The sequence below is a fragment of the Calliphora vicina genome, chromosome 3, assembly GCF_958450345.1.
Source record: "Calliphora vicina chromosome 3, idCalVici1.1, whole genome shotgun sequence".
Taxonomy (NCBI): Eukaryota; Metazoa; Arthropoda; class Insecta; order Diptera; family Calliphoridae; genus Calliphora; species Calliphora vicina.
Window position 1 is genome coordinate 58,983,761 of NC_088782.1, and position 19,296 is coordinate 59,003,056.

A 19,296-nucleotide genomic window follows, 5' to 3' on the forward strand; every position below is an offset into this window, starting at 1 on the left:
ACTTATCACAAGATGATAGATATTCCGTATGTCTAGATGCAATGTTATTAATTATATAAATAAGCAAGTTCACAAAAATTCAAATTAAATTTAAATTTTACTTTTGTATATGCAAAATGCAACTCTGAAGGTACTGAGTAAATACATTTGAGTATCGAATACTCAAGAAAACAGTTGGTACTCAACACCCAAATACTCAATATTTTTACACCACTATGCCAAAGCATAAATAGAAGAAGAAGAGACTTTGTTTACATTTTTCAATTCTGCATCAATTTCACACTTTTACACTTTAATTTAAAGTTATTAATAAAATATGTTGGCTACAACAGGAAATGCATTAGCAGCTACAGCTGGTATACCAGATAAATCATGGCAACCAAATTTCGTAACACTAGAGACCACGTAAGTCTTATAAAATCAACGAATTCAACAAGTGTTTCATGTGTTTTACTTACAGCATGGGAGAAATCACAGTGGAATTGTATTGGAAACATGCCCCAAACACATGTCGGAATTTTGCCGAATTAGCTAGACGTGGCTATTACAACAATGTGGTGTTTCATCGCATCATAAGAGATTTTATGATACAAGGCGGTGATCCCACAGGTACCGGTCGTGGCGGTAGTTCTATATATGGCGGTGAGTTTGCCGATGAAATACATCCTGATTTAAAGCACACAGGAGCCGGCATTTTATCAATGGCCAATTCGGGACCCAACACAAATGGCTCACAATTTTTTATAACTCTCGCACCCACCCAGTGGCTGGATGGCAAACATGCCATTTTTGGTAGAATATATGCCGGCATGCAGGTGGTTAAACGTATTGGTATGGCAGAAGTTGATAAAAATGATCGGCCCGTAGATAGTGTGCGTATATTGAAAGCAAAAGTGGATAAAATATAGTTTCTTTGGAATAGATTTATTTAACTATAAGATTATTATGTTTTAAATAAATTTAAAATTAAATTAAAGGGCATAAAGGTTTGGTATTAATTTGATCTGTGGGCTCATCATCCAACTCCTATACGGTACTGTCTAACATATCGACTAGGCGCTTAATTTCACGTCTATGAAAAGAAAAATTAAATATGTATTAGAGATTTTTGTTTGGTATTTGAAATATAAGTAAACTCACATTCGTAATCCCACTTTTTCTGTAGGCTGCATAGATTTGGTAATTTCTTCTGTTTTTGCCATTATGGTATACATGCATTTAATATTGGCATCCATGCTGTCGGTTAATTTATTAACAGCATTTTTATGTACCTCTACATTATCGGCCGTTATTGATGAAATGGAATGCAGCAGATTACATAAATTCTCCGTTAGATTATCCACCGAAGTGGCCAAATACTGAGCCTCAATTTCTATATCATTCAAAACATTGGCATCAATTTGTGGCAGCTGAGGCATTAGCAAAAATTGCCTTGTCATACCACCACCCGTGGATGTAGATGGGGTGCTATGATGTGATGTAGTCTTGGTGTAGTCAAAGGAATCTGTTTTACAGATTTTTATTATAATACTTAAGTATTTTGTATCACATAACAAATTTTTAATATTTACCCTCTCTTCCTGGCGGACTGGTCAAACGCAACTTTTCTTCCAAATTCTCTGCCACAAAATGTCTCATTTGACCTTCCGTATTATCTGCACCTTCCAACTCATATGGTATGGCATCACTTAGTAAACTTTGTGGTCGTTTAGGTGTTTTATTACTATTATCACAGGAGCTGCTTTTCGAATTATCCTCTTCATCTTCCTCATCATCGATACTTTCATCTCTACCCGGCATTGGTCTGTTGGCTGTAGGTGTCAAATCATTTAATACACTATCTGGTACGGCTCCAGCATATTGGGCCAAAAATGGTATTTCCTTATAGGATGAAGCTACGTCGGAGTTCGAATTGGTGGATGTTTTTCGTGATCTTGAGTTGGCTGCTTCGCGATTGGCTCGTTCTTCTTCAATTTCTTCATCGGTTAAGCCATAACGTGGTCTTATAGGTATATCTTGAGTGCGCCTGGACATTTTTTACTTTTTTTTGCAAATTTTATTCGAATTTAAGATTATTGTTTATTGATTTTTTTGGGGTAAACAAAAGAATTGTAGTTGTCATTAAAATGACAGCTGTTCTAATAAAAATTATTCTAACATGAGTCACCCAGTTGTATGAACTAATAAATAAGTGATGCCAAGTTTGTTTTTGAAAAAAGAAACGGAAATTAAAAATATGAATTCAAGTATTATTTTGAAATGGCTAACAAATTTTAAATACGATTTTATTCGTCTTTTATAGAGGTAAAATCACTCAATTGCTTCAGTGTTCCATGAAATCTGCATTTTAGTTATTGGCCCCGAAAAACACTTCTGTTTTTGTCCCGTTCGAATGCCTTGATTTTTTGCTATTTTTTTGAAACGGAAATATTTTTCAAAATCAACATTATTACCGATTATAGGGCTAATTAAGAGCCTATTGTCAAAATGAAAATCAGTTTTACACATTAATGCTGAATTCACCCATGAGTTTCTGAAACATATTTTGTGCGGAACAATTTTTTTTTTATATGTAGTTTGAAGTCTCTCTCAAAAATAGAACGTCAAACTACATATAAAAAAAAAATTGTTCCGAACAAAAAAATGTTTCAGAAACTCATGGGTGAATTCAGCTTAACTCCAGGATGGTTTTATAGATCACAAACTAGTTCTGAAAGAACTTTGTGAAATCGATTAAAAACTTTATATTTTAGTGGTTTCGAAAATTTAAACTAAACTTCGAAATTGTCATGTTTTTACAATTGTTTCGCTTTAATACCCCCAAGTAAAACACAATTCAATTACAATTAATTTCAAATATTATCTTTTTTTATTTAATAAAATTTTGTGATGATAAAACAAAATGTTTATGATTCTATCATACATTGCTACAGTTCACATATTTTATTTTCTTAGTTTTGTTATTATTGTTGTCTTCTGATCATCTTCATTTGGATTAAGCATACGAATAATTTTAATTTTTTTTTATACATTTTATATAAGAAGATTATTGTTAAACTTAAATATATTTATAGGGATAATTACATACACTCGCACTATAATAATAAATAAAAAAACAAATATAATATAAATATTAAGCCAATATAAGATTCTAAGGAAAAATTTTAAGAAAAAAATTTACAAAAATTTTAATAAAAATAAAAAATTACTGAAATTGTAGTAATACAGTTTGGAATTGGAATTTATAAGTGCAATTTAAATTCATTAAATTATATAACAAAAAACATACAGGTTAGTAAATTAATTTAATATGAAAATAATATATATATAAATATAAGAATTTGATCTTTTTTATGTTTAAATTTTTTGAATTAAGGACGTTTTATATTTTTATATTTATTGTTTTGGATTTTTCTTTAATTCTGATTTAAAACCTTCCTTTCAATTCTTTAACATTTAGTAAATACAAATAAATGTTTATTTTGTTTTGGTTTTTTTTCGAAATTGTTCATAAAAAAGGCCCAAATCTTGTTTCTTGTTACTTTTATAGATAAACACTCATATTTTCTTTAAATTTTTTGTTGCTTTGCACCAACTCTTAACGGAAAATATAAAAATATGTTTGTATATAACTAACACCAGCTTTAATTTTTAAATTGCATGACAATTATTATGATAATAACTGCTAAAACTGCGGCCAAAATACCCAACATTATTAATTTCTTTTTGCGTAATTTATTCTAAAATTTTAAGAAAAAATACAAATAAGCATAATTGAAAAGTGATAAGAATTTCAAACAAACAAATCTACCTTGTAAGAACCAGCTAAACGTAGATTTTCTGTGCCCTGAGATACATAAACGCTAGTTTGTTCAACAGATGATTCTATGGAATCGACAGTAAGACCTTGTTCGTAAACCATGGCTCCCAGTTTTTTATAGATCTCATTAACACCCACGATATTTTCCTTGAAATAATAATAAAATATAGTTTGTAACATTTTAAATCTTTTTGATTTAAATGTGTTTACCTCCAATTCTCTGATGGCTCTTTCTTGTTCTTCCAAAGCTTGTATATCAATATCTTCTTGCATTTGTGTTTGTTGTTGCTGTTGTGATTTACGTCCAAAAAGATTGTCTTCGAAAAAGGAATTGTTGCTGCCATTTGAAGAATTTGTTGAGTTACCTGGCGGTTTTGCAATATTGTATTGATTTGCTCGAGCCTGGCGTACTTGGTTCTTTTCGATATCGACAGTTTTACGTTGAACGGCCTAAGATTATGCAAAACATATGAAAATATTTTAAATAATTTATACATCATGTACATTTTAAATGTAAGTTTATCTTGATATAAATGAATAAAGTTTAATTAAAAGTCCCTTGGGAATTTCATTCCATACATTTATTTGAATATAACTGAACAATTTCAATGATATACAGTAACAATACAATAGAAATATGTAATTTCATCATAATAATAAATTATTTTTAGGAGTCAAACACGATCCCAATTTTGATATTAAAAATTAGCTATTAAAAGTTTTCAAAAAAATAAGTTTAAATTGGTTTACAAATGATATACAGTGATAATATAACAGAAACTTAGTTTTTAAAAAAGTTTCCATTGTTTTCATTATATGACCTTTTACCAAAGATACATATATTCGAATTTCTATTGAAATATATTAAATTTCAACGTTTTTAAGAATGTGGCTATACTTCTCAGTATTGGCAAAACAATGGAAACTATTAAACTTCAGCAAGAATGAAGACTAAAACAAAAATACTATGTAACAAAACGATATAAAAATATAATTTTTTACTATTATTTTTGCAAGCTTTTGTCATAAATTCACGTCACCGTTTTCTTAGCAGTTTCAAAAATTATAAATAAATTTCGTAAGACAGGAACTGTAAAACTTTAACATTTGGGAGGAAGACCTCGTAGAACAACTCCAAGATAAGATAATTTAATAGCAAGATCGTTATTTCTAAAATACGAACTGCTCGTATACAATTTACCAAAGAACATTAAAACGGGTCGAGACAGAAATGGATGTATCCTTATACAATTGAAGAGGCAGTGATGGTAAAACATTTTTAAGACGGCCGAAGGGAAAGAGACTGAACCCCAAGTACACAAATAAGACAGTCATATCAAAAAAGAAACTATGACTAGAATCGGAGATCCCGAACACATTTCTAGTGATGTAACAGTGGTTAAAATCCAATGAGGTACATATCTTTTAGTCGCCTGCCCAATCGTAAGATCTTAATCGCACTGAAAAACTTCAAATTGTACAACGAAGAAAGATTTATCTGATGCGGTTTAAGGAAATGACAAAATATTTCAAAGTAGTTAATTTATAGTTCAATGCATCGTCGCTGTAAAGCAGTATCTTATATACCTCTCCAAATCATATATACCATATTATACTTTAAGATTAATATTGAAAACTATTTTTGGTGAAACAAATTTTCGTGAAACAAATATGTTGGTGAAAAAATCGATTTCCCTGCTTGTGAAAAAATCGATGTTGTCGTGATTTTTTGCTCATACCTCAGCCATTTATGCGCCGATTTTGAGGAACAATGATATTCGTTGAAAAAAATGTTTGGTGGAAAAACATTAATTAATAAAAATATTTTGGTGAAAAAAAAATTGGTTTGAAAAAACATCGTTACAGAAATAATCAAAATCGTTTCGTATCGGCATCCCAAAAAAAATTAGGTATTCGTGGTTTTTTGTTTATATCTCATCCATATGTGGACCGACTATACTTTATAAATTTATGTACCAATCACGTAGATATGTAAGTGATTTTGTTTTACTTGTTTAATTTAAAAAAAGTGAATGTTTGTAAAACTAAACAAGACCTTGCTAAATCATTGGAAACTACTCAAGCAGCAATTTCAAAACGTTTGCGAGAAGCAGGATTCATTCAAAAGCAGGAAAATTGGGTACCATACGAATTGAAGCCGAGAGACCTTGAAAGATGATTTTGCATATCAGAAATGCTGCTTGAAGGCTGTAAAAGAAAATCATTTTTGCACCGAATCATTACTTGCGATAAAAAAAATGGATCCAATACGATAACCCGATAGTCATGGCGCTATGGTAATGCTCTGTATTTGGTGGGACCAAAAGTATCCTATCTAGTATAAGCTGCTGAAATCTGGCCAGACCATCACCGGGAACATGAACCGAACGCAACTGATATGCGGGCAGACATTAAATCGTAACATTTCATTATGACATCGCTCGGCCACATTTTGCAATACATGTTAAATAGTATTTAGAATGAAGTGTTTGGGAAGTTTTGCTTCACCCGCTTTATAGTCCAGACCGTTCCCCATCCAACTACTATTTATTTCGATCGATGAAGAACGCTCTCTCTGGGATACGATCCACTTTGGAACAGTGTATTCGATATTGGCTTGATTCGTTCGTTTCTTAAGTTTGAAAAAATTTCGCTTTAAAGAATGAGGTCTTCCGTGAATATTTTCCGCTGTCAGCTGAAGATTAATATATTGTAAATTTTATTTTTAGATCGAATCGATTTTCGACCATAATCGTAATGGATTTACCATGCACTACTTCGTAGGGTACCTAATTTCCCAAACTTTTTCCATACCCGAGAAATATTAAAAAATCTTTAAAGTATTTTAATACAAAATTAAGCCAAATTTCCCAAACTTTTTTCATACCCGGGAAATATTAAAAAATCGTTTATATATTTTAATACAAAATTAAGCCAAAACTCAAATTTAACCATTATTATTGAAAATGTTGTCTCTAATTATGAATATGATTCTTTTAACTTAAAATTTTAATTTATATTAAGTCGACCTACTAGAAATGTTTATTTTCCTGCTTTTGTCACACAGAGAAACCCGTTTTAGTTGTGACAATCACATGATTTAGTCTAAATGACCAAATTTTTCTGTTGTGACCGAAAGATCTTAGTTGTGGTGACAAAAATTAGGTTATTTAAACTGACTTTAGTTCCTATTATCGAAAAATCTACGAATCTCTTTTATCCGAAGATTTGCCGATAAAAATTTACCGGGAAAGTTGCGATATCTGAAGAATTTAAAAAAAAAATAATCCAGGTAATGCAGTGGAAATTTTTCCTGATAATGAACCTTATTTTCTTCTATCTAAAAATGCCTCATAATCATTAATAGCTTTGGAAAGATAGATAGAGTAGATACTACCTTTTTTCATGAGGTTTTAACTTTTCTAAAATATTTCAGTTATTTTTGTATTTTATTTTTTAAGTCAGAAATATTCCCATTTTTTTATTAGCAACTCAGATTTTTGTTATTTGCTATTTATTTAAACAATACTGTACATTATCAAAAGCACTGACCAAATAAAAAAAATAATAAAAATTGTATACAACTGTTATCATTTAAATACAAAACAATGCAGAGAAAAAAAATGTTTATCATGATAAATGGAAAAAATAAAGAATTAACAAAACAATTTCACATATGAATGTCTGTGAGTGTGTGTGTGTGTAAAATTAAAATACAACTTGTTTTGTTTTCACTACGATGACTAATATTATTCAAAGTATGAATGTTAAATCGAATTTTAAGAATGAGATATAAACCAACCTGAAATGATGTTAAAGCAGCAGTAAATTCATCGACCAAACGATCTCTTTGTATTTTTAAATGACGTTCTTTACATTTGTCCACTTCTTTCAATTGGTTATTGGTATCGGAAACTAACTGATGGGTATAGGTCATAATTTGATGGCTAAAAAAGTTTTGAAAACAATGTATTAATAAGGACATTCAAACTTTATTTCTTTTTTAATAAGAAATACTAACAGTTGTTTTTTCAGATCGGGTGAATCCTGAGGTGTGTTGCACTGATTAACCATACGTTGCATAGTGGATACTTTTGAGACACAAGTTTTTATTATTATTTAAAACAAAGTTATTTTATTAAATTAATATTAAACCTACCATTTTGTAAGATTTTTTGTATACTAGTGGCTATAGTTTGAGCCAATCTTTGAAAATCAATTTCACTCAAGGCTTGTGTGTTGGCACTTCCATTAATGCCAACGCCACCACCTCCTCCTCCACCACCACCTCCTATGCCATTTTCCAAATGCTGCAAATCCATGCTTTCGTATGCGTTCAGTTTGATAGAATTTTTTTCACCAATTAAAGCTATATTATTAATCTTATATTGTGGCTTTAATAAATTTGAGGGCGGCTCATGAACCGTAAAAGGAAATAAAATTAAACACTAAACCAAGACCTTGTAATACGATTATGTACTCTTTTTTTCTGGCTGACTACGCTTCACTTTTTTCGTTTAGATCTATTTATAAACCCATAAAACTCTTTGGTGATATTTTTTGGTAGACTAATTAACACACACTCTTAAGTATTGTTTAACAATTTGTTTAAATTTATAATTTTCAAGTTTAACACGTATTTTGTTGGTTCAATATGTGGGTTCTTTCGAAATGTACAATCTTTTCACTGCGACCCTTTTGTGATGGTGCACTACTTTTCTTTCTTGTCTGTTTTCTAAAAGTGACGTAGTTTTTTATTTTTCTTTCATCAAATTATTATGCACAAACTTAATATTGCATTTATTTTATGTGTATTGATCTGGCTTTTGTTGCGTGTAGCAATGTTTTTGTATTTTAATTAGCCTACTTGTTTTTTTTTTGTTTAACAATTCATTTAATTATAGCAAATTTTTTGTAAAAAAAAAACATTTGTTTAATTACGCTACTGTTTTTCCTTTATTTGCTTTTTTATTTTGCACTGCCATTCGTTTATTAACTACACGAAAATATCAAAGACGAATTTATATTACAGGGTGTAACAAAAATGAAAAAAAACTGTAATTTAAACATATGTTGGTAATTAAACCCTTGGGAATCGGTCGATAACGGGTCTATTTTGCAATGTTTAACAATTTGATTGTTGACTTTACTTTAATAACAAATTTACACCTACACTCGAAATCTCATTTGAATGAAATTGCGAAAGGAAGACCTCGTAAAACAACTCCAACACAAGAGTTTAAGAAATTCCCAAAAATGTCTCATCCAAAAGGTTATCAATAATCTAAGATTAAAATGAAAATTAGTTCCTGAACAGTTAGCTTCAAGGTAAATGAAGCTCGTGGTCATCGATAAACTTATTTCCAAAAGAACATTTAAACTGGTCGTGCCAGAAATGGAATATTGTTCTATTTTCGGATGAATTCAAATACAATTTAAGAGGCAACATTTGTAAGACAGCCGAATGGAGAGATACTGGACTGGGAAAATGCATTATTTTGCCGACATTATTTCTTATGTTACTAACTGCCTCATGTTGCATTTTAATTTAAACGGAGATTAAATATTTTTTATCGTGACGATAAACTGACAGTTCTCATACAAAAAAAATGTTAATTGGAGGTTTATCGTTACGAAAAACGATAACAAGATATTTACTACGATATTGCGATACGATATTGCAATTAGAAAAAAATGCCGCATAAACAGTGAATTAATTTTTTATTTGCGAATAGCTAACTCACGAAAACAATTCCTGATAAACGACACTATTTGCAAATAAGATTTTAAGCATTGCCATATGTTTTAACGCTTTTAGTTTATTAAGACGTTTTTTAAATATTTCATTGCGTTTTTGAATTACTTGGATTGCAAGACGGACAAGAATTTTTGATTCTATAATTTTTACATTTAAAAAAATAAAAAATTTTTATTTGCGAATTGGCTACGTATAAACGTAGTAATTGAGAAAATGGCATTAGAATTGTCAGACTACTGCAATTACAACGACAATCCTATTGTCTAAATACAACCCTGTTTTATTATTGACATTTTAATTCGCTTTGATTTTTCTCAATTCCCTTTTGTTTTGGCATTTTATCTTTAAAAAAATTACTGCAGCGAAGTTGGAGCAGTAGAAATTCGTTTTTTTCGTGACACATCTGATATTCGGTCGAGGTGTGGTTGTAAAAATTTAATAAATTCCAATTAAATATTAAATAAATAGCAAAATTTATTTAATAAGTTGATAACATTTAACAAAAGTATTAAGTTAATATTGTAAAAAACATTATGGCTAACAGATTACCGGCTTGTGTGATTGATGTAGGCACCGGGTAAGTGTGTATGTTTTTTTTCCAATAGTGCTTGCGAAAAAAATTTATGGGGGGGTACAAGAAAAACATTTTGATTTGTGAAAAAACTGGGACAGTGCAAAAACCTAATAAGAAAACTCAATTGTAATTGATTTTTACTTTGTCATATTGCAGCTATACAAAATTGGGATTTGCTGGTAATAAAGAGCCACAATTTATTATACCCTCTGCTATTGCTATCAAAGAGTCAGCCCGTGTGGGCGACACCAATACCAGACGTATTACAAAAGGTATTGAAGATTTAGATTTCTATATAGGCGATGAAGCCTTCGATGCCACTGGCTACTCCGTCAAGGTAAAGTTACAATTTTCTAATGTTTTTGTTCATTTGAATGAAATGTATTTTATGATATTGATTATGACTAATCAATTGTTATCTTTAACTGTTATTCTTTTATTTTGGTGTATATTTGTCATATTGTGTGTAATCGCTTTATTTATTTTTATACATGTATTCTCTTTGATTGCTTTTGATGTTTTTTTTTGTTATGTTGTTTGTGTATAGTACCCAGTACGCCATGGTTTGGTGGAAGACTGGGATTTAATGGAACGTTTTCTGGAACAATGCATTTTTAAATACTTAAGAGCCGAACCTGAAGATCATCATTTTTTACTTACTGAACCTCCATTAAATACTCCCGAGAATCGCGAGTATACTGCTGAAATTATGTTTGAGACTTTTAATGTTCCTGGTCTTTATATCGCTGTGCAGGTATGTTTTAGTTAAATATTATTATAAATATTAAAAATCAAATGTTTATTTTACATTTTGTTTTGATATATTTTAAGGCCGTTTTAGCATTGGCTGCCAGTTGGGCTTCCAGACCAGTTGAGGAACGTACCCTCACTGGCATTGTTGTTGATAGTGGAGATGGTGTTACTCATGTCATTCCAGTGGTAAGTATTCAATTTGAAAAATATTAAAAAAGTTTTTCTGTTGTAAAAAACATTAATTTTCAACTTTCTTTTAATTTAGGCTGAAGGTTACGTTATTGGCTCATGCATTAAACATATACCAATTGCTGGTCGCAATATAACCTCCTTCATACAGAGCTTGTTGCGTGAACGTGAAGTTGGTATACCACCCGAACAAAGTTTAGAAACTGCCAAAGCTATTAAAGAGAAGCACTGCTATATTTGCCCCGACATTGCCAAAGAATTTGCTAAATATGACACGGAGCCAGGCAAATGGATACGTAACTATACGGGTATTAATTCGGTCACAAAATCACCATTCACTGTTGATGTGGGTTACGAACGATTTTTGGGTCCCGAAATTTTCTTTCATCCGGAATTCTCAAATCCAGACTTTACCATACCTTTGTCGGAAATTGTTGATAATGTCATACAGAATTGTCCAATTGATGTAAGACGACCATTGTACAACAATATTGTTTTAAGTGGTGGCTCGACAATGTTTAAAGATTTCGGACGCCGTTTACAGCGTGATATCAAACGTTCGGTCGATACACGTTTGCGTATTAGTGAAAATCTATCGGAAGGTAGAATTAAGGTAAGTTATATTGTGTAAAAATATGTTAATAAAACGAACTAATAATAATAATAATATTTTTAGCCAAAACCCATTGATGTTCAAGTTATTACACATCATATGCAACGTTATGCTGTTTGGTTTGGTGGCAGTATGTTAGCTTCAACGGTAAGTAATTCATTAAATCGTTACCATCATGTTTCTCATTCTTTCATTTTCCTTGCAGCCTGAATTTTATCAAGTTTGTCATACAAAAGCTGCTTACGAAGAATATGGACCTGGTATTTGTCGTCACAATCCTGTTTTTGGTACCATGACATAATCACATTTTACACAAATATATTATTTATTTTACTGTGAACTGGTTTTTCTAACATTAATTAAACTGATTTTCCTGCTTTTCAAAACCGTTTAACATTTGAAATAGTAACATTCACTGCTTCTTACTATTATTATTATTTTGTAATCAAAAATGTTTAATTTTTTTTCTTTATTATTTTTAAATAACTCTCTAAGTAAACTTCTTTTATAAACAAACATTTTTTTTATATTCTAAACTAAGAATTTTGTCTTTTTTCTAGACAATTTTCATAATTTTTATATTATGCATTTCTTCAGCCTGTTTATAAGTATTTTTTTTTCTTAAATTTTATTGTATACATGTGTTTTTAAATGAAACATTTAATTCGGCCAAAAGAAAAATACAATTTTATAATGAAAGTTTTCCCCCCGTATATAATTTGAATAATAAACGTTTTTTAAATCCTAAGCAAACAAAATTCATGTTTAAAAAATATATTACAAAAGAATAAAAAATACCCGACAGATGTAATCTGTTGAAATTACATTGGAAATCATTATTAAACATTTTGTTGGTTTTGCAAATTATTTATAAGATTGTTAAGTTAAGCTTGCTTAAGAAGTAAGTAAGATTAACCGTTGTTTCAAAGGTGAACCAACCAGATTCTCTGATGAAGGAGTGGATGCGTCTTAGATTCATCCTTGATAGCTCATCTAAACATCTTCGTTTCGACAGCTTCTACAGTAATTGTACCGTGGCCCATGTAGCATGTGTCCCAATCCATCATCATGCCTCCTCATCCATCATCGCACCCCTTTTGGCCAATTCATCTGCTATACAATTAACCTGATTTCCATAGTGTTCAGGGACCCATATAATCGTTATCCTAAAGTGCCTCGCTATATCAATAAGGGATACCCGGCATTCCTGGTTATCTAAGATGATGTGAATACATCCGCTATCCCGTTAACGGCTGCCTTGCTATCAGTAAATATACATATATCTCAGCTATAAAACGTGCATCCGGTTTTATGCCAGTAATTTCCGCCTGAGAGCAGTGCTGTATTTAGGTGGACTGTTGTAGGATTTTGTCCCAGGATTTTGCGAGATTTTCCGGATGTTATATATAACAGAGTCTATATAGCGATGTTTGGCTTGATTTCAACTTTACGAAGACCACAAACAACTGACATTCATAATAGTTCTGGTTCGGTCGCTATTTGAATTTGGAAAAATCAGACAACAAATGTCTGAGATAGCAAAAAACCAAGACTATCTCAATTTTTTACCTATATTTGATCTTGATAACTAAGTCATTTACAAATACAATATGGATACGTATATAACGCCATCAAATTCGGATAGACAATGGGAACCCAACAATTTTTTTCCTGCGGTATAAGCAAAACATTACGAGTAACCCTATTCATTGACCTATATCTCGATTACTGAGCCATGTGCATAGACAAAATGGATATAAAATATAATAAAAGTCATTTCAAAGACCTTTACGTATAATACGCATTAGAAATTATAGATATTTTATCCTACATTTTTTTCAACAGAATATTTTTTTTCCTCCAGAATAAATATTTTTTAACCCCAACTAATTTTTAGTTAGTAATTTCTACATTTTTCATTTGCGACCCCACAAAGTATATATATTCTAGATCATTATCGATAGCGGAGTGGATATATTGAAATCAACTTTCCGTAGCCCTCAAATAACTTAAAAACTTAATTGATATATCCAGCCCAATCATGAATAAAGAAATAAAATTGGGCCACGGCTGAGATATAAGGAGAAAACCGGGGCAACCTCTATTTTTGGTCTATTTTTGATCTATATCTGGATTACTAAGTCATTAATATAGACAATATGGATATCTAATGATAGATATTTAAAAGTCCATTGCAACAATGTATATAAGGCTATAGTAAGTTGGACCTACAATGTGTCAAAATCGGGAAAAATATTTTTAAACCGAATTTTTTTTTCACCAACAAAAATGCCATAAATTTTTTTTACAAATAAATTTTAAAAATTTTTTGAACAAAAAAAATTTTTAATTTGGAGCAACAGTTTTTGAATTTATCGATTACGAACGAACACTTCTATTTTATTAATATAGATTTCATTAGATTTTTTGTAATAAACTTGAAGTTTTGAATCAAAGCTTAAACTCTTTTTTCCACAATCAAATTTGGAAGATTTCTTTTATTACACACTAAGCTGAAGGTTATATTAGATTCACCATAAACTTGTTTTATTGGACAGCGTCCACTAACATCCTTAAAAAAAGAAAAATAACTGATTGTAAGCGTAATAAATATGTACGTTTGTTTGTATTTATTAGTTTTAATTACCACACCAAATATATAATTTTTATGTTCTTTATTCTTCTTTTTTTTATATATAAATATTGAATGCAGTTAAAAATAAAAATATGACTCTTTTTCTTTAATTTAAATAAAATAATGTTCTACATTTAGAAGAAGAATATATGTATGTATATATAGAGGTAAATATTTCATAATTTAACAAATTTTAATTGGAAAATAGTTTAAACTTTAAAGTTTTGTTTTACAATAATATTATTTTGATTTGCTGTAAAAATTGTATTGATTTTTGCATGATGTATAATAAGAATCTTTAAGAATTTTATAATAATTTGTATAAAGTGGGTAAATTTGTTGTGGGGGCATTTTATAAAATTGGGTGAATAGCAGAGACTATTACATAAATTTGTTGCAGGTGTTTTAATTTTATTTGTTCTAAATAATATTAAGTGTTCATTAATTGCAAAATTTGTTTCTTTGATGTTTGTTCTTATAAAAAATTGGGATACGGTTACGTTTGTTTACACGGTTCAATAATAATTACGAAATCTTTTTTAAAGATTTGTATATAATTGTTTTAAGGACATACATTTAAAGCCATTACTTATCTTTAAGAATTTGTGTTTAGGGCAAAATATCTTAAGTGTAGTTATTCTTATGTAGATCTTGTTGGTTTTTAATCAAAATAGTCAGTTGTATCCTCATCGGTTGTATCGTTTTCTTCATTTTCACCAGGTTGCAAGTGTTCAGAAGCCACACGGAAATTTTGCAAAAAATCACGCATAGCATCGACAATGTTTGTTAGAGACTGGGTTAATTCACGATAAGAAGCCCCTGCCTCGGTACCTTCAGCAGCACCTGAAATTAATCATAATTCTTAATAGATAATAAGAAAACTGTTGTAGGGCGTTTTAAAGATCGAGCAGTTTGCCCTAAAGTTACATTTTTCAGGATGAGATTAGAGAAACCGTTAAAGAGAAAATTCACAGAGCAATTGAAAATAGCAAAATATTTATATAAAAATCTTGGTAACCAAAATACAATAATTACCTTCTACTGCGGCATTTTCCAAATTCATATTAAGAGCTTGTAAATGGCGATCAACTTCGGCCACTTCATCGTTTACTCTATTGCCGCCACCAGCCTGGGCAACACGTGCCGCTGCTTGCTCAACATTAGCCACGACATTTTGTTGCTGCTGCTCTACATTGGCATTGCCGCCGCCAGCATTATTAAGGTTAAATGAGGGCAACAGCGATTGGATAAACATTGAGACTGAATGATTGGTGGCTGCAGTTGGACTACTGGATGACGATTTTCTAAAATTTTTCAAACCATTATATAACAATGTGATTTTGTTTTAAATGTTTTTGATTACCTTTCATAGCAATTTACTGAATCTGCTGGCGGCAAGGGATCATACATCATAATAGCCTCTTTTTCTTTGGCCACAAACGGTGCCAAGGGTACTTTCTCTTTGTAATCTGATAGTATGACATGTCTTAAGATGGGCCTGGGTGGCTGAACATAACGAGCAGATCTCTTTGCGCTATATTCTTGTACAACTTCATCCTTGCTGTCAATGCGATCCAGGGCTGTATTAACATTGCGCTCCAACCAAGGTAGCAGGTTGTTTTGGCGCCACACCACCTTGGCCCGGCATATGTAAAGACAAACCAATTGATGAAGAGCGGGAGATTGACTGAGCAATTAAATTATATTATTTTGCTAATTATAATTATATTACATTAACTTACCTTCCCGAAACTTCAGAATTGAAATAAGAACAGCCCAAAACACGTTTATCTGTTTGCACCGACAATTCATCTAACAAGGGTTTCAAAACACCCGGAAACATTAGCAAAGCATACTGCAATGCATTATCCGCCTTTTCACATTCTAAATACATGCATTTGTAAATCATTTATTTTAAAATATTTAGACAATTTCGTATTTACTTACCTCCCTGTAGGCAATACAAAGCCAAGGCATAAGAATATGCCAAATTCGGTAGTTGTGATAAATTACGTATGGCATCGTATTCCTCATAGAATTTCACCAACCAATTGTACTGCTTACTACGCAAAGCATAGTAGTCAACAATTAGTACCATAGCCAAAGGATCGACATCAGGATTAAGACTTAAAATCAATTTAGAAATCTCAAATGCTGTACGACAACAAGCTCGGGCCTCCAAATATTGAGCATGCTTAAAAAGCACCACAAACATAGCACGATTCTCTTGACGTTTGTAGTCCAGACGGCAATTACCATTGGTTAAGCTGAAGCTAGGATGCAGTGAAGATTCTAAAACCAAAACTGCTCTTTCTATCAGTTCACTGGCCAAAGAGAAATCTTCGGTCATTTTGCCTTTAAATTGAAATTGTTATTTAAAAAATAATCTTTAATAGAAACACTATTTAAATAACTTACACAATTCACTTAATTGTATTAGTGAGTCCACATGATAGGGACATCTTCTTATAAGATTTATCAAAAAATCTGAATCGGTTCTTTCCAAAGCAGATAAAAATAGATTTTGTGCACTCTGATAGTATGGACTGTGCTCGAAAGAGAACCATTGTACTTTATCAATGCCACTACCATATCCAGTGGTGGATTGGCTTGTGCCCGCATTATCTGGTGATTGTGTTGGTCTCATTGTAATACTATTTTTTGTTATTGGTGGCCACGATTCTTTAGCTGTTACCATATATGTCGATTTTAAAGTCAACTTTTGACGGCCACGTTTATTCCTTAAAAAAATATATATGTATAAATAAATGTAAAATCGCTTATTAATTTGATATAACTTACTCCATTTTTACAACTCTTTTGCCGAAAGTGCGACGCATTTCATTTTGCGGATTTAGATTTTTTAGCTCAACAGCAAATAGGGATTTATCGATTTCAATACGTGGCGTTGTCAATTTGGGATTTTGTGTTGTGGCATCACATACTTTGTTAAGTAAAGGATCGATATCACTGATGAACTTATCGGTGATCTGAAAATGATTGTTAACGATTAATTAATATATTAATTGAAATTCTGATGTTAAATTTTATAAAATGTTTCATTTCCATTTCACCAATTTCTATAGACTTTTTGTAATAACACATTTTTTGGGATTTAAGGTGTAATAAGGTGTAATTTGCGACTCCATAAATTATATATATATTCGATCATTATAGATATCGGAGTCGATATAGCCATATCAGTATGTTTGTTGAAATCAACTTTCCGAATACTCCATATAACTGGTTCGGTTGCCATTTATATTCGAGAAAATAGGGACTTACCTCATTGTCTTCACTACTTATATGATTTCCCGTATATTTGGACTTCTTCTTGCGCTTCTTCTTTTTCTTCTTAGAGGCAGAGGGGCCAGGTGGCAAATTAGTTGCCGCTGAACCTTGTTCAGTTTCATTGTCATCTTCTTTAACTTCACTTTCCGAGAGACTTTGTTGATTCAGCTGAAAGAACACAATATAAAAATCACAAAGAAAAATAAAATAAACATCAATATACTAGAAAACGACATATGGATGTTTGACTAACCTAGTTTCATAACTAAATTTTTCTCTATAATATAAAAAAGAAACAAACCAAGAATAAATCTGAATTACTTGCTGTACAGGCAGTCATAAAACCTACCAGCCTCCCACACGGACCATCTATTCTCATTATTTATAATTTCGTATAGTATACATTAAACAGTAATAACATTCTACTTATTTTTTAATGTGGAAACTTACCAAATCAAAAAAGTTATTTTTCTTGCCACGCAGAGTTTCCACTTCCTCATCATCACTTAGCTGATCATCCTCTTCCTCATTTTGTTGCAATTCCAAATCACCACCTTGCAATTTCTTAAGAACTCTTGAAGACATTATGCTCCAATTGGCTTCTTTGCTTTCGGTGACGAACACAATTTGTTGTTGCAAATTATTTGGTTTTATCAATCGATATTTTGTTGCTAGCTTGCTTCTTGGCAAAATGAATTAAGGTGAAAAATGTTTATTTTGATTTTTTTATATTGAAAATTCCCAAACTGATCAGACTTCGTGGTCAAAGGAGATAATAAAAATAGACGAATAAAAAATTAAGAAAAATATTTCTGCCGTCTGTCCAATATGGTTGTTTTTTTGGTAGTAGATGGAAATTTAATAAACAGGGTGCTATATACTAAATAGCTATTCATTTTTTTTTACTGATATGGAGTTCACGATAACATTCTTGTCATCCACGAGCAATTTTTACACGAGCAATTTTTATTTCTAAACATAAGAAATAACGAGGGCAGAATAACGGAACTTAATTTCCAACTTCGTGTTCATATTCAAGGGGTAGAGAACGCATATAAATGTAATTTATTGTAGATTTTATTTTTATGCATATTTTTATTTATTTGATGATTTTTTTTTCTTAATTCATATATTATAACAGAATTACTTTTGGTTTGAAAAGTTAAAACTTTTGGCTTATTTTGCTCTTCGTGATTTGGACTTATTTATTTGTAATTTTAGGTTTTCTTTCGACGTTTTTTTTTGTAAATTGTGTGAGACATTTTGTTTTTTATTGATCTCTGGTTGGGAGCCGATTGTATTTAACTTATTATTAAAATGTTTATTATAGCTTTCACCATGAGTGGCTATGATATATATAAGTTTGTTTTTTTATGAAATCATTTAATTTATTTTTTTATTTTCTGGAATTAATTCCGTATTTCGCTTCTTCAGAAAAAGTAAACCGCAAATTTCTTTCAGAAGGAAGCATCTTTCAGTTTACAAAGTGGAATAGATATTTCATTGTAATTATTTTTTTTTTTATAAATTAAATTACATTCTGAATAGTTGGTTGGGTTACAAATATTTGTATTTTATATTTTTTTCAATATTAATTATTCCTAAACACCCTGTTATTTTTGACACACCATTTTGTTGTTATTTTCTTGTTTACTTTTTGCAT

General features: G+C 30.8%; 5 protein-coding genes across 5 annotated transcripts; 2 read left to right on the forward strand and 3 right to left on the reverse strand.

Moving 5' to 3' along the window:
* The first annotated feature begins 251 nt into the window (after nucleotides 1-251).
* Cypl (peptidyl-prolyl cis-trans isomerase-like 1 Cypl) lies at nucleotides 252-985 on the forward strand. The gene is made up of 2 exons (XM_065504703.1): nucleotides 252-405; nucleotides 461-985. The coding sequence occupies exons 1-2, from the start codon at nucleotides 317-319 to the stop codon at nucleotides 906-908; spliced, it is 537 nt and encodes a 178-aa protein (XP_065360775.1). The 5' UTR covers nucleotides 252-316; the 3' UTR covers nucleotides 909-985.
* On the reverse strand, nucleotides 904-2,106 carry BORCS6 (BLOC-1 related complex subunit 6). The gene is made up of 3 exons (XM_065504702.1): nucleotides 1,572-2,106; nucleotides 1,141-1,504; nucleotides 904-1,072 (listed from the first exon to the last, which is right to left on the reverse strand). The coding sequence occupies exons 1-3, from the start codon at nucleotides 2,032-2,034 to the stop codon at nucleotides 1,027-1,029; spliced, it is 873 nt and encodes a 290-aa protein (XP_065360774.1). The 5' UTR covers nucleotides 2,035-2,106; the 3' UTR covers nucleotides 904-1,026.
* Nucleotides 2,107-2,840: 734 nt separating this feature from the next.
* Nucleotides 2,841-8,783, reverse strand: Syx7 (syntaxin 7). The gene is made up of 6 exons (XM_065504408.1): nucleotides 7,980-8,783; nucleotides 7,842-7,911; nucleotides 7,623-7,767; nucleotides 4,031-4,270; nucleotides 3,812-3,967; nucleotides 2,841-3,740 (listed from the first exon to the last, which is right to left on the reverse strand). Exons 1-6 carry the CDS (start codon nucleotides 8,140-8,142, stop codon nucleotides 3,645-3,647), a joined length of 870 nt encoding a protein of 289 aa, XP_065360480.1. The 5' UTR covers nucleotides 8,143-8,783; the 3' UTR covers nucleotides 2,841-3,644.
* A 1,165-nt stretch (nucleotides 8,784-9,948) lies between these two features.
* On the forward strand, nucleotides 9,949-12,540 carry Arp3 (Actin-related protein 3). Its single transcript, XM_065504320.1, has 7 exons — nucleotides 9,949-10,155; nucleotides 10,309-10,489; nucleotides 10,700-10,906; nucleotides 10,984-11,091; nucleotides 11,171-11,707; nucleotides 11,771-11,854; nucleotides 11,913-12,540. The coding sequence occupies exons 1-7, from the start codon at nucleotides 10,112-10,114 to the stop codon at nucleotides 12,006-12,008; spliced, it is 1,257 nt and encodes a 418-aa protein (XP_065360392.1). The 5' UTR covers nucleotides 9,949-10,111; the 3' UTR covers nucleotides 12,009-12,540.
* A 2,270-nt stretch (nucleotides 12,541-14,810) lies between these two features.
* Nucleotides 14,811-18,387, reverse strand: Nulp1 (Nuclear localized protein 1). Its single transcript, XM_065503638.1, has 9 exons — nucleotides 18,084-18,387; nucleotides 17,628-17,801; nucleotides 17,145-17,332; nucleotides 16,761-17,083; nucleotides 16,290-16,697; nucleotides 16,085-16,226; nucleotides 15,706-16,029; nucleotides 15,378-15,646; nucleotides 14,811-15,185 (listed from the first exon to the last, which is right to left on the reverse strand). Exons 1-9 carry the CDS (start codon nucleotides 18,216-18,218, stop codon nucleotides 15,004-15,006), a joined length of 2,145 nt encoding a protein of 714 aa, XP_065359710.1. The 5' UTR covers nucleotides 18,219-18,387; the 3' UTR covers nucleotides 14,811-15,003.
* Between the last annotated feature and the right edge of the window lie 909 nt (nucleotides 18,388-19,296).

Coding starts and splice junctions, on each gene's coding strand:
- Cypl (XM_065504703.1), top strand. CDS start 317: ATGTTGGCTACAACAGGAAATGCATTAGCAGCTACAGCTGGTATACCA. Junction 406..460: donor TTCGTAACACTAGAGACCAC/GTAAGTCTTATA, acceptor TTTTACTTACAG/CATGGGAGAAATCACAGTGG.
- Nulp1 (XM_065503638.1), bottom strand. CDS start 18,218: ATGTCTTCAAGAGTTCTTAAGAAATTGCAAGGTGGTGATTTGGAATTG. Junction 16,227..16,289: donor TTTGTATTGCCTACAGGGAG/GTAAGTAAATAC, acceptor GCATGTATTTAG/AATGTGAAAAGGCGGATAAT. Junction 16,030..16,084: donor AATTCTGAAGTTTCGGGAAG/GTAAGTTAATGT, acceptor TTAATTGCTCAG/TCAATCTCCCGCTCTTCATC.
- Arp3 (XM_065504320.1), top strand. CDS start 10,112: ATGGCTAACAGATTACCGGCTTGTGTGATTGATGTAGGCACCGG. Junction 10,156..10,308: donor GTGATTGATGTAGGCACCGG/GTAAGTGTGTAT, acceptor GTCATATTGCAG/CTATACAAAATTGGGATTTG. Junction 11,855..11,912: donor GCAGTATGTTAGCTTCAACG/GTAAGTAATTCA, acceptor TTTTCCTTGCAG/CCTGAATTTTATCAAGTTTG.
- BORCS6 (XM_065504702.1), bottom strand. CDS start 2,034: ATGTCCAGGCGCACTCAAGATATACCTATAAGACCACGTTATGGCTTA. Junction 1,505..1,571: donor CAGTCCGCCAGGAAGAGAGG/GTAAATATTAAA, acceptor TCTGTAAAACAG/ATTCCTTTGACTACACCAAG. Junction 1,073..1,140: donor GAAAAAGTGGGATTACGAAT/GTGAGTTTACTT, acceptor TTCTTTTCATAG/ACGTGAAATTAAGCGCCTAG.
- Syx7 (XM_065504408.1), bottom strand. CDS start 8,142: ATGGATTTGCAGCATTTGGAAAATGGCATAGGAGGTGGTGGTGGAGGA. Junction 4,271..7,622: donor CTGCTTTAACATCATTTCAG/GTTGGTTTATAT, acceptor GCATAATCTTAG/GCCGTTCAACGTAAAACTGT. Junction 3,968..4,030: donor GAGCCATCAGAGAATTGGAG/GTAAACACATTT, acceptor TATTATTTCAAG/GAAAATATCGTGGGTGTTAA.